Source organism: Procambarus clarkii, chromosome 29 (genome assembly GCF_040958095.1).
Source record: "Procambarus clarkii isolate CNS0578487 chromosome 29, FALCON_Pclarkii_2.0, whole genome shotgun sequence".
Classification (NCBI taxonomy): Eukaryota; Metazoa; Arthropoda; class Malacostraca; order Decapoda; family Cambaridae; genus Procambarus; species Procambarus clarkii.
The window spans coordinates 9,967,236-9,994,945 of NC_091178.1; the positions used below are offsets into that span (position 1 = coordinate 9,967,236).

At 40.6% G+C, this 27,710-nt stretch overlaps 2 protein-coding genes and 1 long non-coding RNA gene across 6 annotated transcripts; 1 reads left to right on the plus strand and 2 right to left on the minus strand.

Annotated features, from left to right (window-relative positions):
* The first annotated feature begins 369 nt into the window (after nucleotides 1-369).
* LOC123765036 (lysozyme) lies at nucleotides 370-27,435 on the plus strand. Of its 3 annotated transcripts, none has more exons than XM_069333459.1 (4): nucleotides 370-651; nucleotides 21,805-21,999; nucleotides 22,414-22,487; nucleotides 26,864-27,435. In XM_069333459.1, the coding sequence occupies exons 1-4, from the start codon at nucleotides 588-590 to the stop codon at nucleotides 27,035-27,037; spliced, it is 507 nt and encodes a 168-aa protein (XP_069189560.1). In that variant the 5' UTR covers nucleotides 370-587; the 3' UTR covers nucleotides 27,038-27,435. The 3 variants fall into 3 exon arrangements, with proteins under 3 accessions (XP_069189560.1, XP_045609371.2, XP_069189559.1); XM_045753415.2 differs by lacking the exons at nucleotides 21,805-21,999; nucleotides 22,414-22,487; nucleotides 26,864-27,435 and adding exons at nucleotides 3,071-3,265; nucleotides 3,680-3,753; nucleotides 8,152-8,723 and having other exon boundaries at nucleotides 372-651; XM_069333458.1 differs by lacking the exon at nucleotides 370-651 and adding an exon at nucleotides 18,738-18,989.
* LOC138369794 (lysozyme-like) lies at nucleotides 4,785-13,516 on the minus strand. 2 transcript variants are annotated; one of them, XM_069333461.1, is made up of 5 exons: nucleotides 10,744-13,516; nucleotides 10,336-10,409; nucleotides 9,449-9,588; nucleotides 7,555-7,586; nucleotides 4,785-7,298 (listed from the first exon to the last, which is right to left on the minus strand). In XM_069333461.1, coding segments are annotated over exons 1-4 (390 nt in total). In that variant the 5' UTR covers nucleotides 10,919-13,516; the 3' UTR covers nucleotides 4,785-7,298; nucleotides 7,555-7,585. The 2 variants fall into 2 exon arrangements, with proteins under 2 accessions (XP_069189562.1, XP_069189561.1); XM_069333460.1 differs by having other exon boundaries at nucleotides 4,785-7,333.
* LOC138369795 (uncharacterized) lies at nucleotides 23,497-26,868 on the minus strand. Its single transcript, XR_011229956.1, has 2 exons — nucleotides 26,267-26,868; nucleotides 23,497-26,045 (listed from the first exon to the last, which is right to left on the minus strand). It is a non-coding gene; the product is annotated as an uncharacterized lncRNA (long non-coding RNA).
* Nucleotides 27,436-27,710: the final 275 nt, after the last annotated feature.

The following is a 27,710-nucleotide window of genomic DNA, read 5'->3' on the forward strand; positions in this document are numbered from 1 at the left end:
ATGGCTATCGTATTGGGCAATTTAAAGGAATGGCTATCGCACTGGGAAAGTTAAAGGAATGGCTATCGTACTGGGAAAGTTAAAGAAATGGCTATCGTACTGGGCAAGCTGAAGCAATCATACGGAATGAGTCAAAACTAACAGCCTAATAATAGCCTGAATGCCTATACTTACACGAAGCAAATATGTTTCTTTTACATATATTGTTTTGCACTTAATAAGACGCCCTGGAGCATCGCAGTTCGATGCACCGCCCTGGAGCGGGAGGAAGAGCTAAGGTCAAATTCTAGGACTAAGAAGAAAAGAAATGGCTTGAAATTTAATGAAATGTTTGGTGGAGACTAAGAGATCGGCGCCGGGTATATATTTCCTTCACCGGCGGGCCGCTGCCAGTCCGGCCCCAGCAATCGACGGAAGGAGTCACAACGTCTCTTCCTCCACTCACCATCTTGAGCCGACTTCGTTGAGTCTTACCCTTCTTATAGTCACTTCAGAAATTAATCTTCGCGTTACTTGGCCGGTTGCTGAGTGTGTGTAGGTCGCGAGATATCTGAAGAAACAGTGGGAGACGAGGACAGAAGACAGTAATGGCGATAGTGAAGACGGTACTGATTGGCTTGACGGCTGCCATCATGACTGTCTTAGTACATGGTAAGTCACAGGTCTGAGTTACTGTGAGTGTTCCTCATTTGTTTGTGAGCTGATGAATGACAGATTATTGTATGATACTGTAACCTGTATATATCTCCTTTGTATCGTATGGTCATCTTGACAAAGGCATTAACTGTTGCTTAGACGCGCTCTTAACTTTGTCAGCGCAGCACAAGCTGATCTCTCGCGGAACAATTTGGTTTATTACTGTTGCTCATCTGTGTTCACGGTGGATGATTATTATTGCTCATCTGTGTTCACGGTGGATGATTATTGTTGCTCATCTGTGTTCACGGTGGATGATTATTGTTGCTCATCTGTGTTCACGATGGATGATTATTGTTGCTCATCTGTGTTCACGGTGGATGATTATTGTTGCTCATCTGTGTTCACGGTGGATGATTATTGTTGCTCATCTGTGTTCACGGTGGATGATTACTGTTGCTCATCTGTGTTCACGGTAGATGATTACCGTTTCATCGGTATTACACTGTGGATAACATTGCCTCTTAGTTGTGTCACAGTCATTTTGGCATAGGAATTATGGGAAAATAAGAGCGACATTAGGGAATGTGTTTTAACAGTCGTGACTCAAGTTGGAGAGGAGGCAGATGCCTGTACTTCAGAGATATGAAGAAAATCTTATGGATTGTATTATACATGACGGCTATAAACTATGTACACTGCGGCCTTAATAATCCTGGCGGTTCAAAGGATTAAACTTACAAGCTAACTTAAGCTTCTAGTAGTTTAGGATCTCTTAAAGCTAGTCGTGTTCGTTCATTCGTTCGTGATAACAGGTTAACAACCAGTGAAAGTTGGACATAATGATACCGGTCGACGTTTAATATTTGTGTAAGCAGGACTTTTCTAACAACAGTCTGTAAGCCCTGAAAGAGACGATGACCTTAATATCGACCCGTTTAACAATAATAAATAGTTAGTTCATCAACCGCTTGCTCGTCAGTATAATGAAAACCAAAATATTTGTTCCACGAAGGTAAACCTAACACATCACTCGGCGTTTGGAGCGTGCGAGGCATGAGAGTGCAGCTGAGGGAGGAGTCAGGCTCCAACACAGCAGAAGACGCGGAACATGGAAACCTTTCCTTTCCCTTCCTCGTTGGTGAAAGGGAAAAAGAGATTTAACAATTTACAACCATTTTAAAAAACAATTTACAAGATACTAAACTTCACCTCAGTGTGATCCCACCCACCATTGAGCCCTGTAAGGGAGGGAATTTACGCAGGTAACGAGTGGACCCTCTAAATCACAACACAGGGGCTGACAGGGATTCTGACTCTCCAGTGACCGCTTGTCGCAAGTTCGGCTGTGCCAGTTACCAGTGTATTTAATAGGGCTTCACCGAACCTTTCAAAAAATATATTCCAGTCCCTCCACCAAACAAGGGTGTTGGCCCAAACAGTCGCAGCCGTAAAACATTATGCACTATGTAAAAGACACATCGAACACTTTATGTAGGGCATACGTAAATCTGTGTATCTATATATTTACGTATGTAGGTTAGCTTAGCATTTTAAAAGCACCGAATCACCTTCTGTGGTAGATTGTTCAATAAACCCTTGAACTATATGTTTAACACATCTCTAAGCCTGTCCATGGAGGACAAAAGAAAATGTATATATGCTGATTAGCATTGTAAATGTGTGGCCACGTCTGTGGTAGAAAATAATAATAATAAAAAAAAAGTCGCAGCCGTTGGACAGGCTCAACTTCCAGATGAAGGAAAATCGAGAAAATACGAGTCTCCATAGACGACCTACACATGTATGGCACAGCCACAATCAGCTTTGGTTCTGCATACTTCACCACAGGAGGCCCAGAAGAAATCCACCAACAGAGCTTGCCTAGCTGAAATAAACATAGAAGCCCCACCAGTGCGACTAGGTAGCTGCCATGGGTGAAGGTTCGGGGGCAGTTGCAAGCTACATTGTGAGCAGAAATTCTGCTACCTGTTGTTGTTTTAGAGTCAGCTGCTCGAAACATAAGTTCCGAGTAGCACGGGCTATGGTGAGCCCGTAGTGAACTTACCTGGCACAGGAGGGGGGGCAGAAACTGTCAGACTTTTGTTGTTGTTGTTTTAGATTCAGCTACTTTGAACACAAGTTCTAAAGTAGCACGAGCTATGGTGAGCCCGTAGTGGACTTACCTGGCACAGGAGCGGGACTGTGTTCTGCTACCGTTCAGTCTTAGTGATGGACTGGCAAGGAGTGAGGTGTCCATACGCCGGGGGGGGGGGGGGGGTTTGTTGCTCTGAGGACACGTAGAGGTAAACCTCATCAAGAACAGCAAAATTTACATTTTGCTGTTTTTAGTAAGGCTGTTTTAATGTTGCTGTTAATTTGTGTTTTAATTATCTTTGTTTACCAATTAACACCAGCTCGCTTTCTTGCACAGGTCAGAGTGGCATATTGGACCAAAAGTGCATGGCCTGCTTGTGCGAGGCATCGACCAGTTGCACTACGAAGCCGGTATGTGAAGACCCTGCTATAACTGGTGGCATTTTCTGCGGCCCCTTCCACATGAGTCGGGAATACTGGATTGACGCTGGTAGACCCATTATCAAAGGCGACCTTAAAACGTCCCGAGACGGTAAGCAGCTGATGGCATAATTTTCACTTAACATTTGTACCTATCAGCCGTTAGTACACCAACACTTATGTCTGTGAGGAAATCTTTAGAGTGGGACCACAGGATCGAACCTGCGTTCTGGGTTACTCCAGAAGGTGGCCGTACCCATGGACTACGATGTGCATGTGGAGGGGTGACCCAAAACGCTGGGGTTCGATCTCGACGTCCCACTCCAAAGATTTTGTCACAGTATATAACATTATTGCGATGTCACTGTGTACTTATGTTCATGTTTACTGATCAATAAATATAAAGTCAATTAAATACATACCTAAGATTACATTAATAAATATTTTTATCTTTTGACGTCTCCATTTGCCAGAAATTTGTGATTATTACTAGGAAAAAATAGTAAAGCTAACATATATTTTACAGCGTTTAAAAACTGTGCCCTTGACCTGCACTGTTCTGCCAAGGCCGTCCAGAACTACTTCAAGAGATACGCTTTTGTAAGTATAGAGAATGACCGGAACCTGTATGGCATGAATGGAGCAGCCTAATCCTGAATAGTGTGAACAAAGAAGGCTGAGGCTGCTCTCACCTATATATAACTAACCTATTTGTGTTATCAGAGTAGACTTTTAGCTCTTGTACCCCCGCCTTTCCAACCACTGGTTGTCTGATACAATGACTAACTATTATCCTCTCATATCAACTTTTGAAATTATGATGGAATATGGAGTTTGCTTCCACAACCTGGCCGTTTAGTAAATTTCATTTTCCTACTCTAACAAGAAAATAATAATCAAAATCTAACTTCTCTGTGGCTCACCTGTTTCTGAAGCTTCTATACATGCCTCCTTAATCTATCAGTATTGATTGTGAGCATTTCCTTATTTTCCAATCTCATTTCCCTAAATAATTTATGTCTATCATGTCTCTCTTCTCTCCCTTTTTTTTTCTCTCTCTTCTAGCGGCGTTAGGTCCAGGGCTTTTGGTCTTTTTTCACCCCCCATCTCTCGCAATTCTGTCACCGAACTTCGTTTCAAGTCTCAACACCTTTCCCAGTTTATTTATTAGTTTTTCTGAGGTGCGGACTACACGATGGGGCGCCATACTCTAGAACTGGTCTGGTGTCGGGGTCCCAGTGGTGTAGTCTCTGTATATTTGTATGGTGTGAATGGAGCAGAGTGAATGGATATGGTGTGAATGAAGCTGCTAGGCCTATGTTCTAAAACTAAACAAACCATTCAACACTCCCAACTATGCACTGAACTATTTGATGACTTTTAAATGCCAACACTAATTGGTATATCTGGTACCTGCACTAATTAGTATATATATATATATATATATATATATATATATATATATATATATATATATATATATATATATATATATATATATATATATATATATATATATATATATATATATATATATATATATATATAATATGGTATTGGTATATTTTAAAATTCCAACACTAATTTGTACATTAACTAATTGGTATATAATGTATAATTAAATTCCAACACTAATTGGTAATGGTATATATAATAAACACAGGTTAATGTTGCCAAATTAACATATGGCAAAATTAACATATGACAACATTAACATGTAACAATATTCACTAATGCAAATGACCTCAAGTGAGAGAGAAAGAGTTATTTCTACATTCATAAGCAATGACACTTTGGCATCACCTGCTTGTTTATCTAGCTATATTATTTAATGTTTAGAAATAACTTTTTCTCTGATTCATTCTGTGCTAATATAATTTTTGTGGACGCTGTTGTATATATAATTGGTGTCTTTGTGTAGTGTGTACGAAGAATCATTGCTCTATGATCCATTGTGCACACTGAATTAAAAATTTAAAAATAGAAAATTAAAGACCTGCGGTCTTTAATTCTCTAATTTAGAGTAGAGTGATCCGAAGTTAATATAGTCATGTACAGTAGCATTGGCAGCACAGTAATAGAATACACTTTATTGTTTTAGGTTTGGTTCTCATATTACTAAACACACATATTTAGTACCGGTTAGTACTTAGTAGAACATAAGAGTATAAGAACATAAAGAGTAAAGGGAACTGCAGGAGGCCCTTTTGCCTATACAAGGCAGCTCCTATTTACAGCCACCCTAATTCATTCATAACATAGACTTAAAACAATCCAGCTATCCGAGGTCAGTTATAATACCCGGTAATTTGTCCCATAAACCTACAACCTTTGTTTCCAAACCAGTATTTACGCAGGTCTTTTCTGAATCTAAGATAATCCAATTTATATATGTTGATTAGTGTCCTATTTTATGCAGATTTTTTTTTTAAATCTTTTTATAAACCTTTTGTATATCCTTTCGTCCATGTTTGTACTTTAATCATTACAGAACCTATTACTCGTCATTCTTTAGAATCTAAATTAAGTATTTTTAAATCTATACATAAGGACTGTCCCGGATTCCTAGGATAAAACTTTGCCATCCTTCTCTATACGCGTTCAGGTGTATTAATGTCCATTCTATAGTAGAGAGACCCACTTCTTTGTCATTACTAGACACCAGGCCTGTCCCGTGTTCCCTTGGCCCAGTCTTCTCCCTAATCTTTGTTTGATATATCTGAAAAACTTTGTGATTTGCGTTTGCTGGCCTTGCTATACATACTTTAATATTTCTTATGCTTTTCTTATTTCTTTTTTACTTCTTAATTTGACAAATTGTTATTTTAGATAGACTTCCCCATTCTTAATCGTAGCATTCTTATTTTCCGATACGAGTGTTCAGTTCCATGGTTACCCATTTTTAGGTTATTGTTTGTCGACCAAGCTAAGGTAATTATCAGGATAAAGCACTAAGCCATTATGACTATATAGCCCTTGGAAAAGATATGAGGATAAGCTACGGGCTATTAATGCCACCTTTTGGGTAGCTTAATCTTTATGAATCAATCTATGAGGATAAGGATTTAGGCAAGGATGGAACGAAGGAATGGTGTCCAACCACTTGGACGGTCGGGGATTGAATGCCGACCTGCATGAAGCGAGATAGTGCTCTGCCGTCTAGTCCAAGTTGTTGGGTTGTGTATTCACCTAATCAGATATTGTAATATACACTTCTTGGCTTTACTAAGAATAATTGTAAATGAGGTGTAATTTGAATCTACATAGTAATCCATTGTCCCGTCACCCACCGCCAGACCTTCGACACGTACTAAGAACTGCGTGCTTTAAATATTCAAGTCCGTCCAATCAGCCCTTCTCAGGAAACTCCTTAATCCCTCATAATCAGCTTGATGGAACTCTTGACACTCAAGCATAATCTCCCTCACAAACAACGTTACGTTCTGTGGTAAATCTGATTAACTGTGATCGCTATTTTCCGACTCGCTCCCTATTTCGAGGATATTTATTAGTCATCCTGTTAGATGGCACTAACTCTAAAATATTATTTTCCTGTATTGGTTCATTAATATGTTGTTTAATGAAGAAATCATCAACTAATTCTAAAAAAAAAAATTCTGTTTCAGCATTCTCAGTTTTGTTAGTCCAGTTAATTTTACAACAATTATAGTTGCTAATAACACATTGTTAGAGCTAAAGGTTCTAACTATTTTGTCGAAGTTTAGAACTAATACACTTATACACAACTCCTAGTATTAGCCTAGTATTAGCCTATCATTGTCTTCATTTTAATCTTATCCATATTGTTTCTGGGTGTGACTCGGTTTTGGCTCACCTCTTTGGCAGTGCACATTACATTGTCTCTGATGTATGTTGCTACTCCCTCCCCTTGCTTAGCTTGTGTATCAGGTTTGTAGGGATTAGTTTTGAAAAGTTTCTATTCAATAAGCTGTACGCTGGTAGGGGTGCTGATTGGTGGTGGTAGTCGCTATTGGTGATGGTGGTCACTCTCGGTGGTGGTGATCACTATTGTTGCTGTTAGAGGTGGAGGTGGTCACTATTGATGGTGGTGGTCGCTATTGTTGGTAGTCACTGTGGTGGTAGTGATCACTGCCGGTGATGATCATTGGTGGTGGTGGTGGTCCCTGATTGGTGGCAATGGCAAATAGGTCGTTTTAGTCTGAAATACGTGATAATAACTGTAGATCTTAAGCAACATACTAAATACTCTAATCCACGAAGACGTCACTGATAAAGCTTCAGGATTAATTAAATTTTGTAGTTTAAGACATAAGGTAAAGTACCAAGGGAAAGTGAGACGTCAAAATGACTATATAGGCCGTGGATGGAATATGAGGACAAGGGGCTGGGATAGGACGGAGGGAAGGAACGATGCCTTACCTCTTGGTTCATTGGGATATCGAACAGCGACCCTGCAACAAAAACGAGTTAGTATAAAAACTGTTCGAGCAAGCTGCACACGAGAGCATCTTTATAATACATAGCAGTGTTGTTAAAGTCCTGCCATTAACGCACTTAAAAGTTAACCAGGTGAAATATATTGTGAAGATGCGTCATATTATACAATGTAATCTTTATTTCCCCGAGTCTGATGAACTAGGGCTGCAACTTTTTAACCAATACAGTACATAAATTGTAATAATATTAATTTGGATATCCGAAAACTTTTCAGTTAAGGCTTATAATACATGTCTTATCAGAAATTGACTGTCGCTTTTCTTAACGCAGTTAGAAACGTTATGAATATGAGTTTGCTGACGAAAGTTAAGAATAACTCATTATTTTTGTCCTTTGATTTGCTTAAAAGAATTAATTTAAATTTCAACTCTTAGATCCTTTAACCTTAGAGAAGGTTAGATCCTGCTAACTTGCAGTTTGCAGGATCATTTTATAATCAAACTCCTGGAAACAAACGCCATTTTCCGAACATTTCCAATGAAGTAAAAACGTCAATAAAGGCTTCTCTTGCTCTCACAGAATGGCCGCATTTCCCCAGACTGTAACGGAGATGGAGAGGTCGACTGTGTTGACTTGGCTCGCATACACAAGCTGGGGCTCAACGGCTGCAGACGCGCGTCCTTCACCGAAACAAATTTCTACAAGAGATTTGCTTCCTGTTGGAAGGTGGTCACGGAGGCAAAAAAGGTCTAGTCAATAATTTGTCTGACGCAAGGCTGTTAATAGTCAGCCTCGGTGTGACGCACATTGTCTAGTGCGTCACGCAGGGTGACATTATTTAATACCTGTATATAGGGATAAAACAAAATTGATACATTTGTTACTTTGTTAATGACTACGGAGTGGAGGCTTCTTACCTCTTAAAGTCACATTACTGAGGTTTGGATGATACACTTGTTCAAATATGCATAATTAGATAACTCGAATGTCTCTATTATAAATCGACTCTCTTTATTATAATATTGTCATGTTCTATTAACTTTGTTAATGCATTTTTATGTAAATAGTGTACGGTCATCATAGAGGAAACATTCCTAGTACTGTCTGGTGCTTTACTAAATAAATTACGTTTTATAATAGTTATTTGTTAACATTTGTTTGTTAAATAATTCCTTCACGCCAGGGTGGCACCCCAGGGAACGCTAAAATTTACAACTGGGCAGCAAAGAAGTGCCTCTGGAATCCTTCCTTTTAAAAGGGTGTTGGTGGCTCAGTAGGTATAGCTGAGGGCTACAGTTTATGTGGTCGGCGGTTCGAGGCTCGGATTGTCCAAAAACAAACAAAAAAATCTTATCGAATTGTAAAGCTTTCCAGTACATGATATTTTATTTTTTGTTTTAAACTTTTGAGTTAAAACTAACAGAAATTTGATCAAGCCTAACCTAACCTAACAGAACCAATTTGGAAAGAAATATTTGAAAATAACGAAAATCACTCTGCCTGTTAGGCAAATTAGGCCTTGTTTTCTAGGCCAGGTAGTGCGATTCAGGCTATTAGATACGACATATATGTATATATATGCTGACTATCATATCTTGGATAATAGCATTTCAAGACTGATGGTTCGAGTGAATATGTTTTCTATCCCTAAAAATGTACATGATTTTAATGAAGTCTCATTCCACCATCGAAATATTTTCAAAATAGGTAGGAACTCCTACAACAATATAATTTAATATTACCTGTAATTAATATTAAGATTACCTATATATTACCCAACTAATCGGTGTACTTGACAGCAGTGAGAAGGAAATTAGTAGTGGGTTGCTGTGTATTTTAGCTGTAAGAAGACTGAAACAAATGTTTGTGCACTTACTAATAGAAGATGGTATTATTTATGCAGTCACTGAATCTGCTTCTGAATATGGGATCGTAAGGTTTGGAGCAATACGTATAGCCGAACTTGTGGAGCCTCGCAAAGTCGTCGCAGTCAATAACGCCGTCGTCGTTACAGTCCTGTGAAATAAGGTTTACTTAAATAAAAGTTATAACCTATTGGTTATAAATAGGAGCTGCCTCGTATGGGCCAATAGACCTTCTGCAGTTGCCTTTGTTCTTATGTTCTTATGTTCTAAAACACATATTGCTGGAGGTATCTTAAGGCATTGCTTACATGAGTGTGTGTTTTGAAGGTCGTTTAGGAAGACTGAGATGCAGGAATAGCCTGGTGTAGATAATATTTAGGCGACAACGGAATAACATAACCTATCCTATTCCTAATTATACACAAAAATTATAATTTACAATAATATATCTTGATTTCCAAGAAAATTTAATTTTTGGTCATGCAGCACGTTAACAAATGCATCTTTTGGGGTCTCTGAACAGCTTCGACGAGCATAGCCTAAGGAAAGGTTAAGTACTGAGCACTGGGTAATGTTTATGAGGATTAGACGTTATTCACACCATACAGACTCAGGCAGCATCATTCACACCATACAGACTCAGGCAGCATCATTCACACCATACAGACTCAGGCAGCATCATTCACACCATACAGACTCAGGCAGCATCATTCACACCATACAGACTCAGGCAGCATCATTCACACCATACAGACTCAGGCAGCATCATTCACACCATACAGACTCAGGCAGCATCATTCACACCATACAGAGTCAGGCAGCATCATTCACACCATACAGACTCAGGCAGCATCATTCACACCATACAGACTCAGATTACTCTATGCTCTTGACTTACTTTGCCATATTTTGACATGTAGTTGCGGATGGTCTTCACGGAGCACGTGTAATCGTGAACACAGTTATTATAAGCTGCAAAATGATTAATTTTATTAATTGGTTTGAAAGCAATATTTTTATGTGTTATCTCGACACGATTATATTTCAGTTACCTTTATAGTGCTGTCAATTCTCTTAGAAGATAGCCAACTCTAACAAGGTTACATTTTAAATAATCCTATTAAAATGAGCAATTTCGACAAATTTTAAGCTAACGGGTAATAATTGTAAATATCTAAAAATTGGACATTATAAAACATTAGATAACAAAAACCTATATGTTAATGTAAAGCAAATAGTCGAAATATACAACTGAAAAGTCAAATTAAAATTGGGCCATAATTAAGCTGCACCATAAGGTACGTACCATTTTCTGCACGGGGGTCGTCTCTTTCGTTAAGAACGGGTTTGCCAGCGTCAATCCAGTATGGTTTAGATATGAGGAAGGGACCACAGACCTTCTCGCTATCATATTGACAACCCATAGACGTGTTACAACGAGTGGACGCCTCGCACAAGCACCCTAAGCAATCGTCAGTCATTTCAATGTCAGTCTGACCTGCGAGAGTAAAGAAGTAGGATTAACAGACGGTAGGTCGTTGCATAACTTAATTGTATAAATGTATCAACCTGTCCTCATCAAAAAAGGTCAAATGTCCGTTAAAGATTTAGCAACCTGAGCTGCCGTAGGGTGAGGACGTGTCGTCTGACCGTTCCGGCAGTTTTGGGAGGTTGCCGTTTTCACCAGCAGGGGGTGTGGGTGTCTCTACCTTCCATGCTGTCAATGACTGGTGTTGACGTGGCGCTTTTACGATGAGCGGCCATCTTCCCGCTGTCGAGAGGGTAAACTCTGTAGGATTGGAGTTTACCTGCCGTGCAGGGTATCCTCTCGTTGAGCAGGTCATGTGTGACGTGCTACATGTCCCGGTCGTGGAGGTCTACGGGGTTGAGCTGGTGACTGCTCGCCGGGTGATCATCAAGTTTGTGGGTGAGGAGGCGTACCGTGAATTTCTCCGGCGATACGAGGGCAGTGCCATGAAGTTGTTGGATGGCACTGGTTCTGTGGCCATTTCTGATCGGAGTGGTGCCGTGACATATGTGAGCGTCCATGGGGGCCCCCATGGAATTCCCTGAGTCCCTTCTCCGGCGTTTCTTCCAGAGATTTGGCTCCGTCGTCAGTGTGAGGATGCACAAGCTATCTTCTGGAAAATATGCGGGAGTGAAGACGAACATACGTACCCTCGGGATGCGCCTGAGGTCGGACATTCCATCTTCTGTCCGACTTTTAGGGTACTACGTGCGGGTGTATTATGCTCGGCAACCTCGTACTTGTTTCATTGTTATTACTTACTCTGGGGCACAAGCTTTACGGCAGGTCTATACGCTACCAGAGAGAATATAAATCCTTGCCGAAATACTATACGTGGAAATACTTAATGCCAAGGCAAAATTTCGTTAATTGTAAAGAAAGTTGAGCTTGCCTCATTCAGAGGATATGTGGCCTAGTTTGCGATCAACGTGCGAATTATATACAAATAAAAGCATTGTAGCTGTTAAATTGATTTACTTAAAAAAAAAATACTGGCGAGGTCGACTGAGCTGTGAATAGATATCGGGAGCGATTGTGAGGGTGGAGAGAGGACCAAGGGGCAGTGGGGAAGGAACAACATTAGTTTACAATATGATTTATTGAGTAAAGCACCAGACAGTACTAGGAATGTTTCCTCTATGATGACCTGCACATTATTTACACACAAATACATTAACAAAAGTTGGCAGAACATAATAGTGTTATAATAAAGAGACGCTCGAGTTGTCTAATTATGCATATTTGAACAACAATGTATGATTCAAACCTCAGTAATGTGACTAGAGGTAAGAAGCCATCACTCCGTAGTCAATAACAAAGTAACAAAGGTCCCAAAAGACCTTTGGGGCCCAAAAGACACTTTTGGGTCCCAAAAAGTCTCTTTGCTCGATGGGCACAGCCAGCCTCTTCCGCTTGAACACTCCGCCGGGGAGGATAAAGCTTCCAATGCTTACCGAGGCTAATATGGGCAGATGATCAGACGCCATATCTGGTGTGGGACATTTGGGGCTTGAATCTGATTATTTAAATATTAATGTAGTAAATTAAATTACGAAGGACCACCCGCTTTTATAGTAAAGAGGGAAACTGAGAATTTCTGATCATTAGATAATTCCTAGATGAACCAGTAACTATGGATAAAATACTAGAGAATATGATCATAGAAATAATTAATGGGCTGTATAATTAAATGAATCAAACCCACAAACACCTACATTGGGGGGTTATTACTGGAAGTCAGTGCGTCCAGGAACTAGTGTGGTTCGTTCACTAATCAAAATTATAATAATCTAATCCTATGAATTATAGTGAAACTAATGTCATTACCATGAATGGGAACATAGATTATAAGTATAGTAATGATAGTCACAATAAACACATGTTAATCCAAAGGAATTCTGCATGGAAGTAATTTCAGAAATTTCATGAATAAATACAAAGAAATCTTAGCTTAAAGACGATTCCTTTATGTAAGCCACGACGCTTCCTCTAATTCCCTGGGCTCGGCTGGCTGACGAATGGGATGGATTAACATGGGAGAAGGCGGCAGAGAGAATTCTTCTCACGTGCTGCAAGACAAATATTTACAGTAGCAACTAATTAAACTACTGAATCTCTATATTCAAGAATTTAAGAGTTACAGGTGATAATATTTAATAACCTGTGGTTTGGTGTTATCATGCGTCGTCACGGTCAATCACCCAGCTACTACACCACACTTTACCGGATGCATCAAATAAAGAGAAGATACTTAGCTAATATGGGCACTGTATAAGTTTTAAGATTGCCGAAATTCGCGTCCCAGGCTCCGGCTTCAGCTTATCCTGGACAATGGCGCACTTCACTGGCCGGTCACGTGTAGTCAGGAACCAGATTAAAAAGGTTCCTTATGTTACACCAGCACCAGTTGAAGATATTATCTGCAAGGTTGTTCACGCCTCACAGTGGCGACTTTCATCTGAGGATGGATAACGTCTACCCTGATGGCTGGGCAATGGCGTCTCCTCGTGAGCACGATACGGGTAGGTCTGCCTCAGAGCTTCCCTCCACGTGTACTGGCTTGCTCCCTCACCCACGCCGTGTCCCGCGTTCATTAGACAAATTATTGTCATGAATATTAGTATTTCTCGCATTTACGCTTGAAATGTTGAAGACTGGACGGGTTTATTATTTAGAAGAGGGAAATATTATTATTAGCCAATTTAGTGATATTAAACGTATAAGGGAGAGGAATTAATGTCTCCCCATGGCATTCACTCGTGACGTTAACTTTTATTACTAGATAATCGCTATGACTCTAACGCTCTATTCGGCTTTTAGTTGGAGGTCAATTTATCTGTAATTAATTTATCACACAGAATGCCTTGGTTATAGAGAATCGAATTTAATTCTCAGATACATTGGATATAAAGTGTTTATTGTAAGGAAATCTGACGCAATACTGGCGTCGGATGATGTGAGAATTCTAGCCTACTGCACAGATGAAATTATTAGTACATGAGAATTCTACGTGGTGTTAATTTTACTTACTACAATAATTAGTAGAATTAGTAATAAGTAATGAGAATACAACAGTGTTGGATTCGGTGTTGGAAATTTCCAACATCTGGCACTATTGACGAGGCACACACGGTGTGGGAGACGTTGACACCGAGACATAGATCAAGAATACCTCCGTAGATATGCGTCGGTTCAAGGTCACCCACAATCTGTGCATCATCGTGACTACCTAATAGTGACAACTGTGGGTTGCCGTTACGATTACTGAACTGCAAATTACCAATATTTCTATGCCTAGCGTTATAATCACCTATAATGATGCTAGGCTCAATCTGAATACAGATAGGAAGGTCAGCATAATTAAACTTATCACTAGGAGCATACAGGTTAAAGATATTGAGGGCAGAGTTCCCCACGTAGATCCTCACGCCATGATACTGAAGCCCTTCGGTTGACATACCTGGGAGTAGCTGGTGAGGAAGGGACGTCTTAACATACAAAATACAAGAGTGATTGGATTTAAGGTTATAGACAACAAAGGAGGGTAATTTAGGGGGTGGAGACCTGGTGGGAACTCTGCACTCCTGAAGGCAGACGACATCAATGGGCTCGGTCGTCACTTTGTGGTGGAGATCAGGAAGTCTTTCATACCTCTCACTGTATTTCCCACTTCTACACTTCCCTTCACCTATGCCTCTCCTTCCTCTTTACTCCAAAAAAAAAAAGAAAACTTAAGAGCGTCTGGTGGAGACCTACCACCCCGCCGGCCGGGGCGAGCTACACCTGGCACCTGTGTACTGTGGCACCCGGTGCCCAGATGAGTGGACAAAGATGCTCGCAGCTGTTTCGTCGTTCAGGGTGAGTCAAGGGCGAGTGGGGAGTCAGAGTGCCAGCTGTGACCCACCGTAGTTGCTGGCATAGGACGACTTTCCACCGACGGTGACACAGAGGTCAAAGCACCTCTTAGAATCATGATCACCAGCGCACACTGCACATCGGTGGGTCCTGGAGGTGCAGCGCGGTGCAGTGTGGCCCCAACGCTGACATTTGTAGCACCTCCGGCGTGGGGGTATATAGCGAGCCACTCTGTAAGTTCTACCCAGCGGTAGGGGCACTAAGAGTCGCTTGGGAATCTCCGTTGATGCTGTCCAGTTTGCAACGATGAGGTCGTTCTTAGTGCGGTGTGGGTTTTGCACATTTTCGGACCGGAAACACTCTGGGTCAATGCACTTGTTAACACCAAAAGAAAACGATTTTCACCTTCACTGAGTCATCACACGGTGCTCGCAACATTTTTATCCCAGCATATTCCTGTGTTAACAAGTCGTTAATCAATGCGTCATCATCCGTGACAAAGACATGATTGTCTTCATCTCTGTTTATCTTCATTCGTTTAGTGTGATGGGCTTTGGAGGCTGCAGAAAACCACCAAAATCTGTCAGCAAGACCAGTGCCAGGAGGGAAGATCACGCGGGTTAGTCGAGTTCTTTCCTGCTGTAGTCGCCTTTTTCCCCTCTTGCTCACCACCTCTTGGAATCCAGCTCCAGTTTTTCCTTGGCTCTCTCCTGCCTGGAGAGAGACTTGTGTACTAGCAGCAGGTGGGCTGCTGAATGCACATCTGGCAGCAGCGGCGACTCATCTGGGACAAGGGCGTTTGCCATGATTCCTTTAGCTTCTTATTTATGCAGATTAATATCACAGTGGTGACAAGAAGGCATGTCTGTCGATGAAACTGCTCGCTGGGTAGTGAGCTGCAGATTATCTTGCAGCATCACGTACACTGAACAGCTACTAACACTTTGTTCACTCGTTAGCATAGGAGGGGTGGGAGGAGGTTTGGCACCTGCAGGGTCACGGGCGGGCACCAACCTGTTTAATTGCTTTAGAATCCTGTACACCAGCACAGTTGCTTATGGTTCACCTTCACTGCAACATTTAACCTAAGGCCAACACACCATCCTCAAACATCAACAACACTGCACACACACAATTAACGAATGTAGAAGTTGGTCAGGTTAACCTATGTACACTGAACTGAAGCTACATTGTTTCAAAGTCACCAGCGTCGCCGGACGAAAACAAGGCAATCACGGCGCTGTGGGTAGTTGGGCGCATCTCTCTCACACACACTCTCACTCTCACACACTCTCACTCTCACACACTCTCACTCTCACACACACTCTCACTCTCACATACACACTCTCACTCTCACACACACACACTCTCACACTCTCTCATTCTCACACTCTCTCTATCTCTCTCTGACTTTCACTTGCAACTTACTATAAATCAAGACGGCCGTGATGGCAGCCGTCACGCCAAAAAGTAGCATCTCCACTATTGACGTCAGCGTTTATCCTCTCCCGCTGTCTCTAAGATCTCTCTCAACCTACAGACACTCAGCAATCGGCCAAGTGCTTCGTGAATGTGTTTCTGAAGCTCCTGTACGACGAGTAATAATCGACGTAGTTAACCTGGAAGGTCAGACAGAGGGCATACGGGGCCCAGACTGACTAGGTGGAGAGCACGCCAAGGTGGTCAGGGCTGACACTGCCAGTGACGTGGGTACTGAGCTCTTAGTTCCCTCCCTGAAGCTATTTAATTAAGTTTCGTATTATTTTTTCATTTTTGGTATTTGAATAACACCAAATAACGTCAAGGGATGACTTGATGTTATCCCCTTTATATAAATTAGGGACAGGAATAATTCTTGAGCATCTCGCTACTAGGTGCACAGACATACATGGATGATGGTTGCAGTTTATTATAATAAGGTGAGGTTATTTGGTCTCTAATTATGGGGTTCTGTTTTGATAATGTGAAGTAAGCAACTCGATGTAGTGAAGGAAGCAGGAAGCCTAGTCCTGCAGAGTCTTGCTTGCCACTCTCACAGCGTTAAGGTACATCCCGCCTGTTTTAAACCTATAAAACAATTGATAGCAAGTTAAAAGTTATCGTACATTTGTACTGCTAGTTAACTAAATTAATTTTTTAGAATACGGAAAAATAATAATTGTTAGCCTCGCTTACCAACTCTGACGCTGTGAACAGCAAGAAGCGGATATCCGGTACTAGATATCTTGGATATAACCAAGATGTGTCTTGGATATAACTTACCATATTTCATACTCACCGATCTGCTGTATAATACACCCAATATACAAAAATAATACAACCATTATACAAAACAACGGTTTTGTAATGATAATCCTTATCAGTCCTCTGCTATTAGTTATACTGTATATGTATATACCCTTTATTAGCGTTATACTTAAGTGTAAAAACTTATATTAGTTATACGTATATGGTCAAAATAGTTTAAAATATGTCTTCACAAGATCTTTATCCATTAATATCGTTAAGGACCGGATAAAGAAAGAGACAGAAATCGAAAGACAGAGACAAAGATAAGACAAAGACAGGCAGACAGGAAAAAAACAGATATGGGTGAGAGCAGTAGCATTACTACTGCTCTCACAAGTAAGCTTGTGAAAGCTCACAAGCTCTTGTCAAGCCGCAAGTAAAGACGTCACATGGTGACTGACAGAACAACTTGTCTCTCACAAACAGTCCGTCTCACTGTGTACGTTATGGTCGCTAAACGTACAAATTACAAAGTACTATGAAAAGTATCAGCTCACAAATATCCACGCTTTCGGTTTCGGTTGGTCGGGTTAAGTAGGTTGCCTGGGTGCTACTAGCGATTCTGGTTATCTTAGCACTGTATTTTATACGCTGTGGCAAATCGCGAGAACGGACTGGAAGGAGAGGGATGGTGGATAAGGCAATAGGTACAACATGGCTAGTATAGGAGAGGTGGTCTCCCCACCCACCACGGCAGGTTACTGCAAGGCAACCCAGTGTTGGGGAGAAGCAACAGAGCCAGCCACGAACCAGGAAAGTTTTGTCCACCAATACTGCTTCCTTCGTCATTCTCGGGGTCACTGAGATCTTTTCCTTCTACGATAATGGAAAGCACGCCAGTGTGATAATTAAATTTGCATATCGTATTCAGTGTTTGGAAATACCAGTGCGTAGCCAGCGGGGAGGGAAGGAGGGGTGGGTGCCTATCATATTGAGAACCCTGAGCGAGTGGTATCGTTTGGGCAAGGTGAAGGAATGGCTATCGTACTGGGCAAACTGATGGAGCAGCATCGTATTGGGCATGCTGAAGAAATGGCTATCGTACTGGGCAAGCTGAAGGAATGGCTATCGTACTGGGCAAGCTAGAGTAATGGCTATCGTACTGGGAAAATTAAAGGAGTAGCTATCGTACTGGGCAAGCTGAAGGAATGGCTATCGTATTGGGAAAGCTGAAGGAATGGCTATCGTACCGGGAAAGTTAAAGGAATGGCTATCGTATTGGGGAAGCTGAAGGAATGGCAATAGTACTGGGAAAGATAATTAAAGGAATGGCCATCGTACTGGGCAAGCTGAATGAATGGCTATCGTACTGGGAAAATTAAAGAAATGGCTATCGTACTGGGCAAGCTGAAGCAATCAAACACAACGAGTCAAAACTACTAGCCTAATAATAGCCTAAATGCCTATACTGACATGAAGCAAATATGTTTCTTTTGCATATATTGTTTTGCACTTAATAAGACGCCCTGGAGCATCGCAGGGCGATGCACCGCCCTGGAGCGGGAGGAAGAGAAAAGTCAAATTCTAGGACTAAGAAGAAAAGAAATAACTTGAAATTTAATGAAATGTTTGGTGGAGACTAAGAGACCGGCGCCGGGTATATATTTCCTTCACCGGCGGGCCGCTGCCAGTCCGGCCCCAGCAGTCGACGGGAGGAGTTACGACGTCTCTTACCATCTCGAGCAGACTTCGTTGAGTCTTACCCTTCTTATAGTCACTTCAGAAATTAATCTTCGCGTTACTTGGCCGGTTGCTGAGTGTGTGTAGGTCGCGAGATATCTGAAGAAACAGTGGGAGACGAGGACAGAAGACAGTAATGGCGATAGTGAAGACGGTACTGATTGGCTTGACGGCTGCCTTCATGACTGTCTTAGTACATGGTAAGTCACAGGTCTGAGTTACTGTGAGTGTTCCTCATTAGTTTGTGAGCTGATGAATGACAGATTATTGTATGATACTGTAACCTGTATATATCTCCTTTGTATCGTATGGTCATCTTGACAAAGGCATTAACTGTTGCTTAGACGCGCTCTTAACTTTGTCAGCGCAGCACAAGCTGATCTCTCGCGGGACAATTTGGTTTATTACTGTTGCTCATTTGTGTTCACGGTGGATGATTATTGTTGCTCATCTGTGTTCACGATGGATGATTATTGTTGCTCATCTGTGTTCACGGTGGATGATTATTGTTGCTCATCTGTGTTCACGGTGGATGATTACTGTTGCTCATCTGTGTTCACGGTGGATGATTACTGTTGCTCATCTGTGTTCACGGTGGATGATTATTGTTGCTCATCTGTGTTCACGGTGGATGATTATTGTTGCTCATCTGTGTTCACGGTGGATGATTACTGTTGCTCATCTGTGTTCACGGTGGATGATTACTGTTGCTCATCTGTGTTCACGGTGGATGATTATTGTTGCTCATCTGTGTTCACGGTGGATGATTATTGTTGCTCATCTGTGTTCACGGTAGATGATTATTGTTGCTCATCTGTGTTCACGGTGGATGATTATTGTTGCTCATCTGTGTTCACGGTGGATGATTACTGTTGCTCATCTGTGTTCACGGTGGATGATTACTGTTGCTCATCTGTGTTCACGGTGGATGATTACTGTTGCTCATCTGTGTTCACGGTAGATGATTACCTTTTCATCGGTATTACACTGTGGATAACATTGCCTCTTAGTTGTGTCACAGTCATTTTGGCATAGGAATTATGGGAAAATAAGAGCGACATTAGGGAATGTGTTTTAACAGTCGTGACTCAAGTTGGAGAGGAGGCATATGCCTGTACTTCAGAGATATGAAGAAAATATTATGCATTGTATTATACATGACGGCTATAAACTATGTACACTGCGGCCTTAATAATCCTGGCGGTTCAAAGGATTAAACTTACAAGCTAACTTAAGCGTCTAGTAGTTTAGGATCTCTTAAAGCTAGTCGTGTTCGTTCACTCGTTCCTGATAACAGGTTACCTTACATAACCTGTTATCATACAGGTTATGTCGACCGGTATCATTATGTCCACCTGAAAGGTGGACATAATGATACCGGTCGACGTTTAATATTTGTGTAAGCAGGACTTTTCTAACAACAGTCTGTAAGCCCTGAAAGAGACGATGACCTTAATATCGACCCGTTTAACAATAATAAATAGTTAGTTCATCAACCGCTTGCTCGTCAGTATAATGAAAACCAAAATATTTGTTCCACGAAGGTAAACCTAACACATCACTCGGCGTTTGGAGCGTGCGAGGCATGAGAGTGGAGCTGAGGGAGGAGTCAGGCTCCAACACAGCAGAAGACGCGGAACATGGAAACCTTTCCTTTCCCTTCCTCGTTGGTGGAAGGGAAAAAGAGATTTAACAATTTACAACCATTTTAAAAAACAATTTACAAGATACTAAACTTCACCTCAATGTGATCACACCCACCATGTTGTGTTGATTTAGGGGCGACGACGATCGTGGGATCGGATACGCCCACCCCACCCACCATAGAGCCCTATAAGGGAGGGAATTTACGCAGGTAACGAGTGGACCCTCTAAATCAACACAGGGGCTGACAGGGATTCTGACTCTCCAGTGACCGCTTGTCGCAAGTTCGGCTGTGCCAGTTACCAGTGTATTTAATAGGGCTTCACCGAACCTTTCAAAAAATATATTCCAGTCCCTCCACCAAACAAGGGTGTTGGCCCAAACAGTCGCAGCCGTAAAACATTATGCACTATGTAAAAGACACATCGAACACTTTATGTAGGGCATACGTAAATCTCTGTATCTATGTATTTACGTATGTAGGTTAGCTTAGCATTTTAAAAGCACCGAATCACCTTCTGTGGTTGATTGTTCAATAAACCCTTGAACTATATGTTTAACACATCTCTAAGCCTGTCCATGGAGGACAGAAGAAAATGTATATATGCTGATTAGCATTGTAAATGTGTGGCCACGTCTGTGGTAGAAAATAATAATAATAAAAAAAAAGTCGCAGCCGTTGGACAGGCTCAACTTCCAGATGAAGGAAAATCGAGAAAATACGAGTCTCCATAGACGACCTACACATGTATGGCACAGCCACAATCAGCTTTGGTTCTGCATACTTCACCACAGGAGGCCCAGAAGAAATCCACCAACAGAGCTTGCCTAACTGAAATAAACAGAGAAGCCCCACCAGTGCGACTAGGTAGCTGCCATGGGTGAAGGTTCGGGGGCAGTTGCAAGCTACATTGTGAGCAGAAATTCTGCTACCTGTTGTTGTTTTAGAGTCAGCTGCTCGAAACATAAGTTCCGAGTAGCACGGGCTATGATGAGCCCGTAGTGAACTTACCTGGCACAGGAGGGGGGCTGAAACTGTCAGACTTTTGTTGTTGTTGTTTTAGATTCAGCTACTTTGAACACAAGTTCTAAAGTAGCACGAGCTATGGTGAGCCCGTAGTGGACTTACCTGGCACAGGAGCGGGACTGTGTTCTGCTACCGTTCAGTCTTAGTGATGGACTGGCAAGGAGTGAGGTGTCCATACGCCGGGGGGGGGGGGTGTTTGTTGCTCTGAGGACACGTAGAGGTAAACCTCATCAAGAACAGCAAAATTTACATTTTGCTGTTTTTAGTAATGCTGTTTTGATGTTGCTGTTAATTTGTGTTTTAATTATCTTTACCAATTAACACCAGCTCGCTTTCTTGCACAGGTCAGAGTGACATATTGGACGAAGAGTGCATGGCCTGCTTGTGCGAGGCATCGACCAATTGCACTACGAAGCCGGTATGTGAAGACCCTGCTATAACTGGTGGTCTTTTCTGCGGCCCCTTCCGCATGATTCGGGAATACTGGATTGACGCTGGTAGACCCATTATCAAAGGCGACGATAAAACGTCCCGAGACGGTAAGCAACTTATGGCATAATTTTCACTTAACATTTGTACCTATTAGCCGTTAGTACACCAACACTTATGTCTGTGAGGAAATCTTTAGATTGAGACCACGGGATCGAACCTGCGTTCTGGGTTACTCCAGAAGGTGGCCGTACCCATGGACTATGATGTGCATGTGGAGGGGTGACCCAAAACGCTGGGGTTCGATCTCTACGTCCCACTCCAAAGATTTTGTCACAGTATATAACATTATTGCGATGTCACTGTGTACCTATGTTCATGTTTACTGATCAATAAATTTAAAGTCAATTATATACATACCTAAGATTACATTAATAAATAGTTTGATCTTTTGACGTCTCCATTTGCCAGAAATTTGTGATTATTACTAGGAAAAAATAGTAAAGCTAACTTATATTTTACAGCGTTTAAAAACTGTGCCCTTGACCTGCACTGTTCTGCCACGGCCGTCCAGAACTACTTCAAGAGATACGCTTTTGTAAGTATAGAGAATGACCGGAACCTGTATGGCATGAATGGAGCAGCCTAATCCTGAATAGTGTGAACAAAGAAGGCTGAGGCTGCTCTCACCTATATATAACTAACCTATTTGTGTTATCAGAGTAGACTTTTAGCTCTTGGACCCCCTCCTTTCCAACCACTGGTTGTCTGATACAATGACTAACAGTTATCCTCTCATATCAGCTTTTGAAATTATGATGGAATATGGAGTTTGCTTCCACAACCTGGTCGTTTAGTAAATTTCATTTTCCTACTACTCTGACAAGAAAATAATAATCAAAATCTAACTTCTCTGTGGCTCACCTGTTTCTGAAGCTTCTATACATGCCTCCTTAATCTATCAGTATTGATTGTGAGCATTTCCTTATTTTCCAATCTCATTTCCCTAAATAATTTATGTCTATCATGTCTCTCTTCTCTCTCTTTTTTTTCTCTCTCTTCTAGTGGCGTTAGGTCCAGGGCTTTTGGTCTTTTTTCATCCCCCATCTCTCGCAATTCTGTCACCGAACTTCGTTTCAAGTCTCAACACCTTTCCCAGTTTATTTATTAGTTTTTCTGAGGTGCGGACTACACGATGGGGCGCCATACTCTAGAACTGGTCTGGTGTCGGGGTCCCAGTGGTGTAGTCTCTGTATATTTGTATGGTGTGAATGGAGCAGAGTGAATGGATATGGTGTGAATGAAGCTGCTAGGCCTATGTTCTAAAACTAAACAAACCATTCAACACTCCCAACTATGCACTGAACTATTTGATGACTTTTAAATGCCAACACTAATTGGTATATCTGGTACCTGCACTAATTAGTATATATATATATATATATATATATATATATATATATATATATATATATATATATATATATATATATATATATATATATATATATATATATATATATAATATGGTATTGGTATATTTTAAAATTCCAACACTAATTTGTACATTAACTAATTGGTATATAATGTATAATTAAATTCCAACACTAATTGGTAATGGTATATATAATAAACACAGGTTAATGTTGCCAAATTAACATATGGCAAAATTAACATATGACAACATTAACATGTAACAATATTCACTAATGCAAATGACCTCAAGTGAGAGAGAAAGAGTTATTTCTACATTCATAAGCAATGACACTTTGGCATCACCTGCTTGTTTATCTAGCTATATTATTTAATGTTTAGAAATAACTTTTTCTCTGATTCATTCTGTGCTAATATAATTTTTGTGGACGCTGTTGTATATATAATTGGTGTCTTTGTGTAGTGTGTACGAAGAATCATTGCTCTATGATCCATTGTGCACACTGAATTAAAAATTTAAAAATAGAAAATTAAAGACCTGCGGTCTTTAATTCTCTAATTTAGAGTAGAGTGATCCGAAGTTAATATAGTCATGTACAGTAGCATTGGCAGCACAGTAATAGAATACACTTTATTGTTTTAGGTTTGGTTCTCATATTACTAAACACACATATTTAGTACCGGTTAGTACTTAGTAGAACATAAGAGTATAAGAACATAAAGAGTAAAGGGAACTGCAGGAGGCCCTTTTGCCTATACAAGGCAGCTCCTATTTACAGCCACCCTAATTCATTCATAACATAGACTTAAAACAATCCAGCTATCCGAGGTCAGTTATAATACCCGGTAATTTGTCCCATAAACCTACAACCTTTGTTTCCAAACCAGTATTTACGCAGGTCTTTTCTGAATCTAAGATAATCCAATTTATATATGTTGATTAGTGTCCTATTTTATGCAGATTTTTTTTTTAAATCTTTTTATAAACCTTTTGTATATCCTTTCGTCCATGTTTGTACTTTAATCATTACAGAACCTATTACTCGTCTTTCTTTAGAATCTAAATTAAGTATTTTTAAATCTATACATAAGGACTGTCCCGGATTCCTAGGATAAAACTTTGCCATCCTTCTCTATACGCGTTCAGGTGTATTAATGTCCATTCTATAGTAGAGAGACCCACTTCTTTGTCATTACTAGACACCAGGCCTGTCCCGTGTTCCCTTGGCCCAGTCTTCTCCCTAATCTTTGTTTGATATATCTGAAAAACTTTGTGATTTGCGTTTGCTGGCCTTGCTATACATACTTTAATATTTCTTATGCTTTTCTTATTTCTTTTTTACTTCTTAATTTGACAAATTGTTATTTTAGATAGACTTCCCCATTCTTAATCGTAGCATTCTTATTTTCCGATACGAGTGTTCAGTTCCATGGTTACCCATTTTTAGGTTATTGTTTGTCGACCAAGCTAAGGTAATTATCAGGATAAAGCACTAAGCCATTATGACTATATAGCCCTTGGAAAAGATATGAGGATAAGCTACGGGCTATTAATGCCACCTTTTGGGTAGCTTAATCTTTATGAATCAATCTATGAGGATAAGGATTTAGGCAAGGATGGAACGAAGGAATGGTGTCCAACCACTTGGACGGTCGGGGATTGAATGCCGACCTGCATGAAGCGAGATAGTGCTCTGCCGTCTAGTCCAAGTTGTTGGGTTGTGTATTCACCTAATCAGATATTGTAATATACACTTCTTGGCTTTACTAAGAATAATTGTAAATGAGGTGTAATTTGAATCTACATAGTAATCCATTGTCCCGTCACCCACCGCCAGACCTTCGACACGTACTAAGAACTGCGTGCTTTAAATATTCAAGTCCGTCCAATCAGCCCTTCTCAGGAAACTCCTTAATCCCTCATAATCAGCTTGATGGAACTCTTGACACTCAAGCATAATCTCCCTCACAAACAACGTTACGTTCTGTGGTAAATCTGATTAACTGTGATCGCTATTTTCCGACTCGCTCCCTATTTCGAGGATATTTATTAGTCATCCTGTTAGATGGCACTAACTCTAAAATATTATTTTCCTGTATTGGTTCATTAATATGTTGTTTAATGAAGAAATCATCAACTAATTCTAAAAAAAAAAATTCTGTTTCAGCATTCTCAGTTTTGTTAGTCCAGTTAATTTTACAACAATTATAGTTGCTAATAACACATTGTTAGAGCTAAAGGTTCTAACTATTTTGTCGAAGTTTAGAACTAATACACTTATACACAACTCCTAGTATTAGCCTAGTATTAGCCTATCATTGTCTTCATTTTAATCTTATCCATATTGTTTCTGGGTGTGACTCGGTTTTGGCTCACCTCTTTGGCAGTGCACATTACATTGTCTCTGATGTATGTTGCTACTCCCTCCCCTTGCTTAGCTTGTGTATCAGGTTTGTAGGGATTAGTTTTGAAAAGTTTCTATTCAATAAGCTGTACGCTGGTAGGGGTGCTGATTGGTGGTGGTAGTCGCTATTGGTGATGGTGGTCACTCTCGGTGGTGGTGATCACTATTGTTGCTGTTAGAGGTGGAGGTGGTCACTATTGATGGTGGTGGTCGCTATTGTTGGTAGTCACTGTGGTGGTAGTGATCACTGCCGGTGATGATCATTGGTGGTGGTGGTGGTCCCTGATTGGTGGCAATGGCAAATAGGTCGTTTTAGTCTGAAATACGTGATAATAACTGTAGATCTTAAGCAACATACTAAATACTCTAATCCACGAAGACGTCACTGATAAAGCTTCAGGATTAATTAAATTTTGTAGTTTAAGACATAAGGTAAAGTACCAAGGGAAAGTGAGACGTCAAAATGACTATATAGGCCGTGGATGGAATATGAGGACAAGGGGCTGGGATAGGACGGAGGGAAGGAACGATGCCTTACCTCTTGGTTCATTGGGATATCGAACAGCGACCCTGCAACAAAAACGAGTTAGTATAAAAACTGTTCGAGCAAGCTGCACACGAGAGCATCTTTATAATACATAGCAGTGTTGTTAAAGTCCTGCCATTAACGCACTTAAAAGTTAACCAGGTGAAATATATTGTGAAGATGCGTCATATTATACAATGTAATCTTTATTTCCCCGAGTCTGATGAACTAGGGCTGCAACTTTTTAACCAATACAGTACATAAATTGTAATAATATTAATTTGGATATCCGAAAACTTTTCAGTTAAGGCTTATAATACATGTCTTATCAGAAATTGACTGTCGCTTTTCTTAACGCAGTTAGAAACGTTATGAATATGAGTTTGCTGACGAAAGTTAAGAATAACTCATTATTTTTGTCCTTTGATTTGCTTAAAAGAATTAATTTAAATTTCAACTCTTAGATCCTTTAACCTTAGAGAAGGTTAGATCCTGCTAACTTGCAGTTTGCAGGATCATTTTATAATCAAACTCCTGGAAACAAACGCCATTTTCCGAACATTTCCAATGAAGTAAAAACGTCAATAAAGGCTTCTCTTGCTCTCACAGAATGGCCGCATTTCCCCAGACTGTAACGGAGATGGAGAGGTCGACTGTGTTGACTTGGCTCGCATACACAAGCTGGGGCTCAACGGCTGCAAACGCGCGTCCTTCACCGAAACAAATTTCTACAAGAGATTTGCTTCCTGTTGGAAGGTGGTCACGGAGGCAAAAAAGGTCTAGTCAATAATTTGTCTGACGCAAGGCTGTTAATAGTCAGCCTCGGTGTGACGCACATTGTCTAGTGCGTCACGCAGGGTGACATTATTTAATACCTGTATATAGGGATAAAACAAAATTGATACATTTGTTACTTTGTTAATGACTACGGAGTGGAGGCTTCTTACCTCTTAAAGTCACATTACTGAGGTTTGGATGATACACTTGTTCAAATATGCATAATTAGATAACTCGAATGTCTCTATTATAAATCGACTCTCTTTATTATAATATTGTCATGTTCTATTAACTTTGTTAATGCATTTTTATGTAAATAGTGTACGGTCATCATAGAGGAAACATTCCTAGTACTGTCTGGTGCTTTACTAAATAAATTACGTTTTATAATAGTTATTTGTTAACATTTGTTTGTTAAATAATTCCTTCACGCCAGGGTGGCACCCCAGGGAACGCTAAAATTTACAACTGGGCAGCAAAGAAGTGCCTCTGGAATCCTTCCTTTTAAAAGGGTGTTGGTGGCTCAGTAGGTATAGCTGAGGGCTACAGTTTATGTGGTCGGCGGTTCGAGGCTCGGATTGTCCAAAAACAAACAAAAAAATCTTATCGAATTGTAAAGCTTTCCAGTACATGATATTTTATTTTTTGTTTTAAACTTTTGAGTTAAAACTAACAGAAA

Coding starts and splice junctions, on each gene's coding strand:
- LOC123765036 (XM_069333459.1), top strand. CDS start 588: ATGGCGATAGTGAAGACGGTACTGATTGGCTTGACGGCTGCCATCATG. Junction 22,000..22,413: donor CGATAAAACGTCCCGAGACG/GTAAGCAACTTA, acceptor TATATTTTACAG/CGTTTAAAAACTGTGCCCTT. Junction 22,488..26,863: donor ACTTCAAGAGATACGCTTTT/GTAAGTATAGAG, acceptor TTGCTCTCACAG/AATGGCCGCATTTCCCCAGA.
- LOC138369794 (XM_069333461.1), bottom strand. CDS start 10,918: ATGACTGACGATTGCTTAGGGTGCTTGTGCGAGGCGTCCACTCGTTGT. Junction 10,410..10,743: donor CGACCCCCGTGCAGAAAATG/GTACGTACCTTA, acceptor ATCATTTTGCAG/CTTATAATAACTGTGTTCAC. Junction 9,589..10,335: donor ACATGTCAAAATATGGCAAA/GTAAGTCAAGAG, acceptor CTTATTTCACAG/GACTGTAACGACGACGGCGT.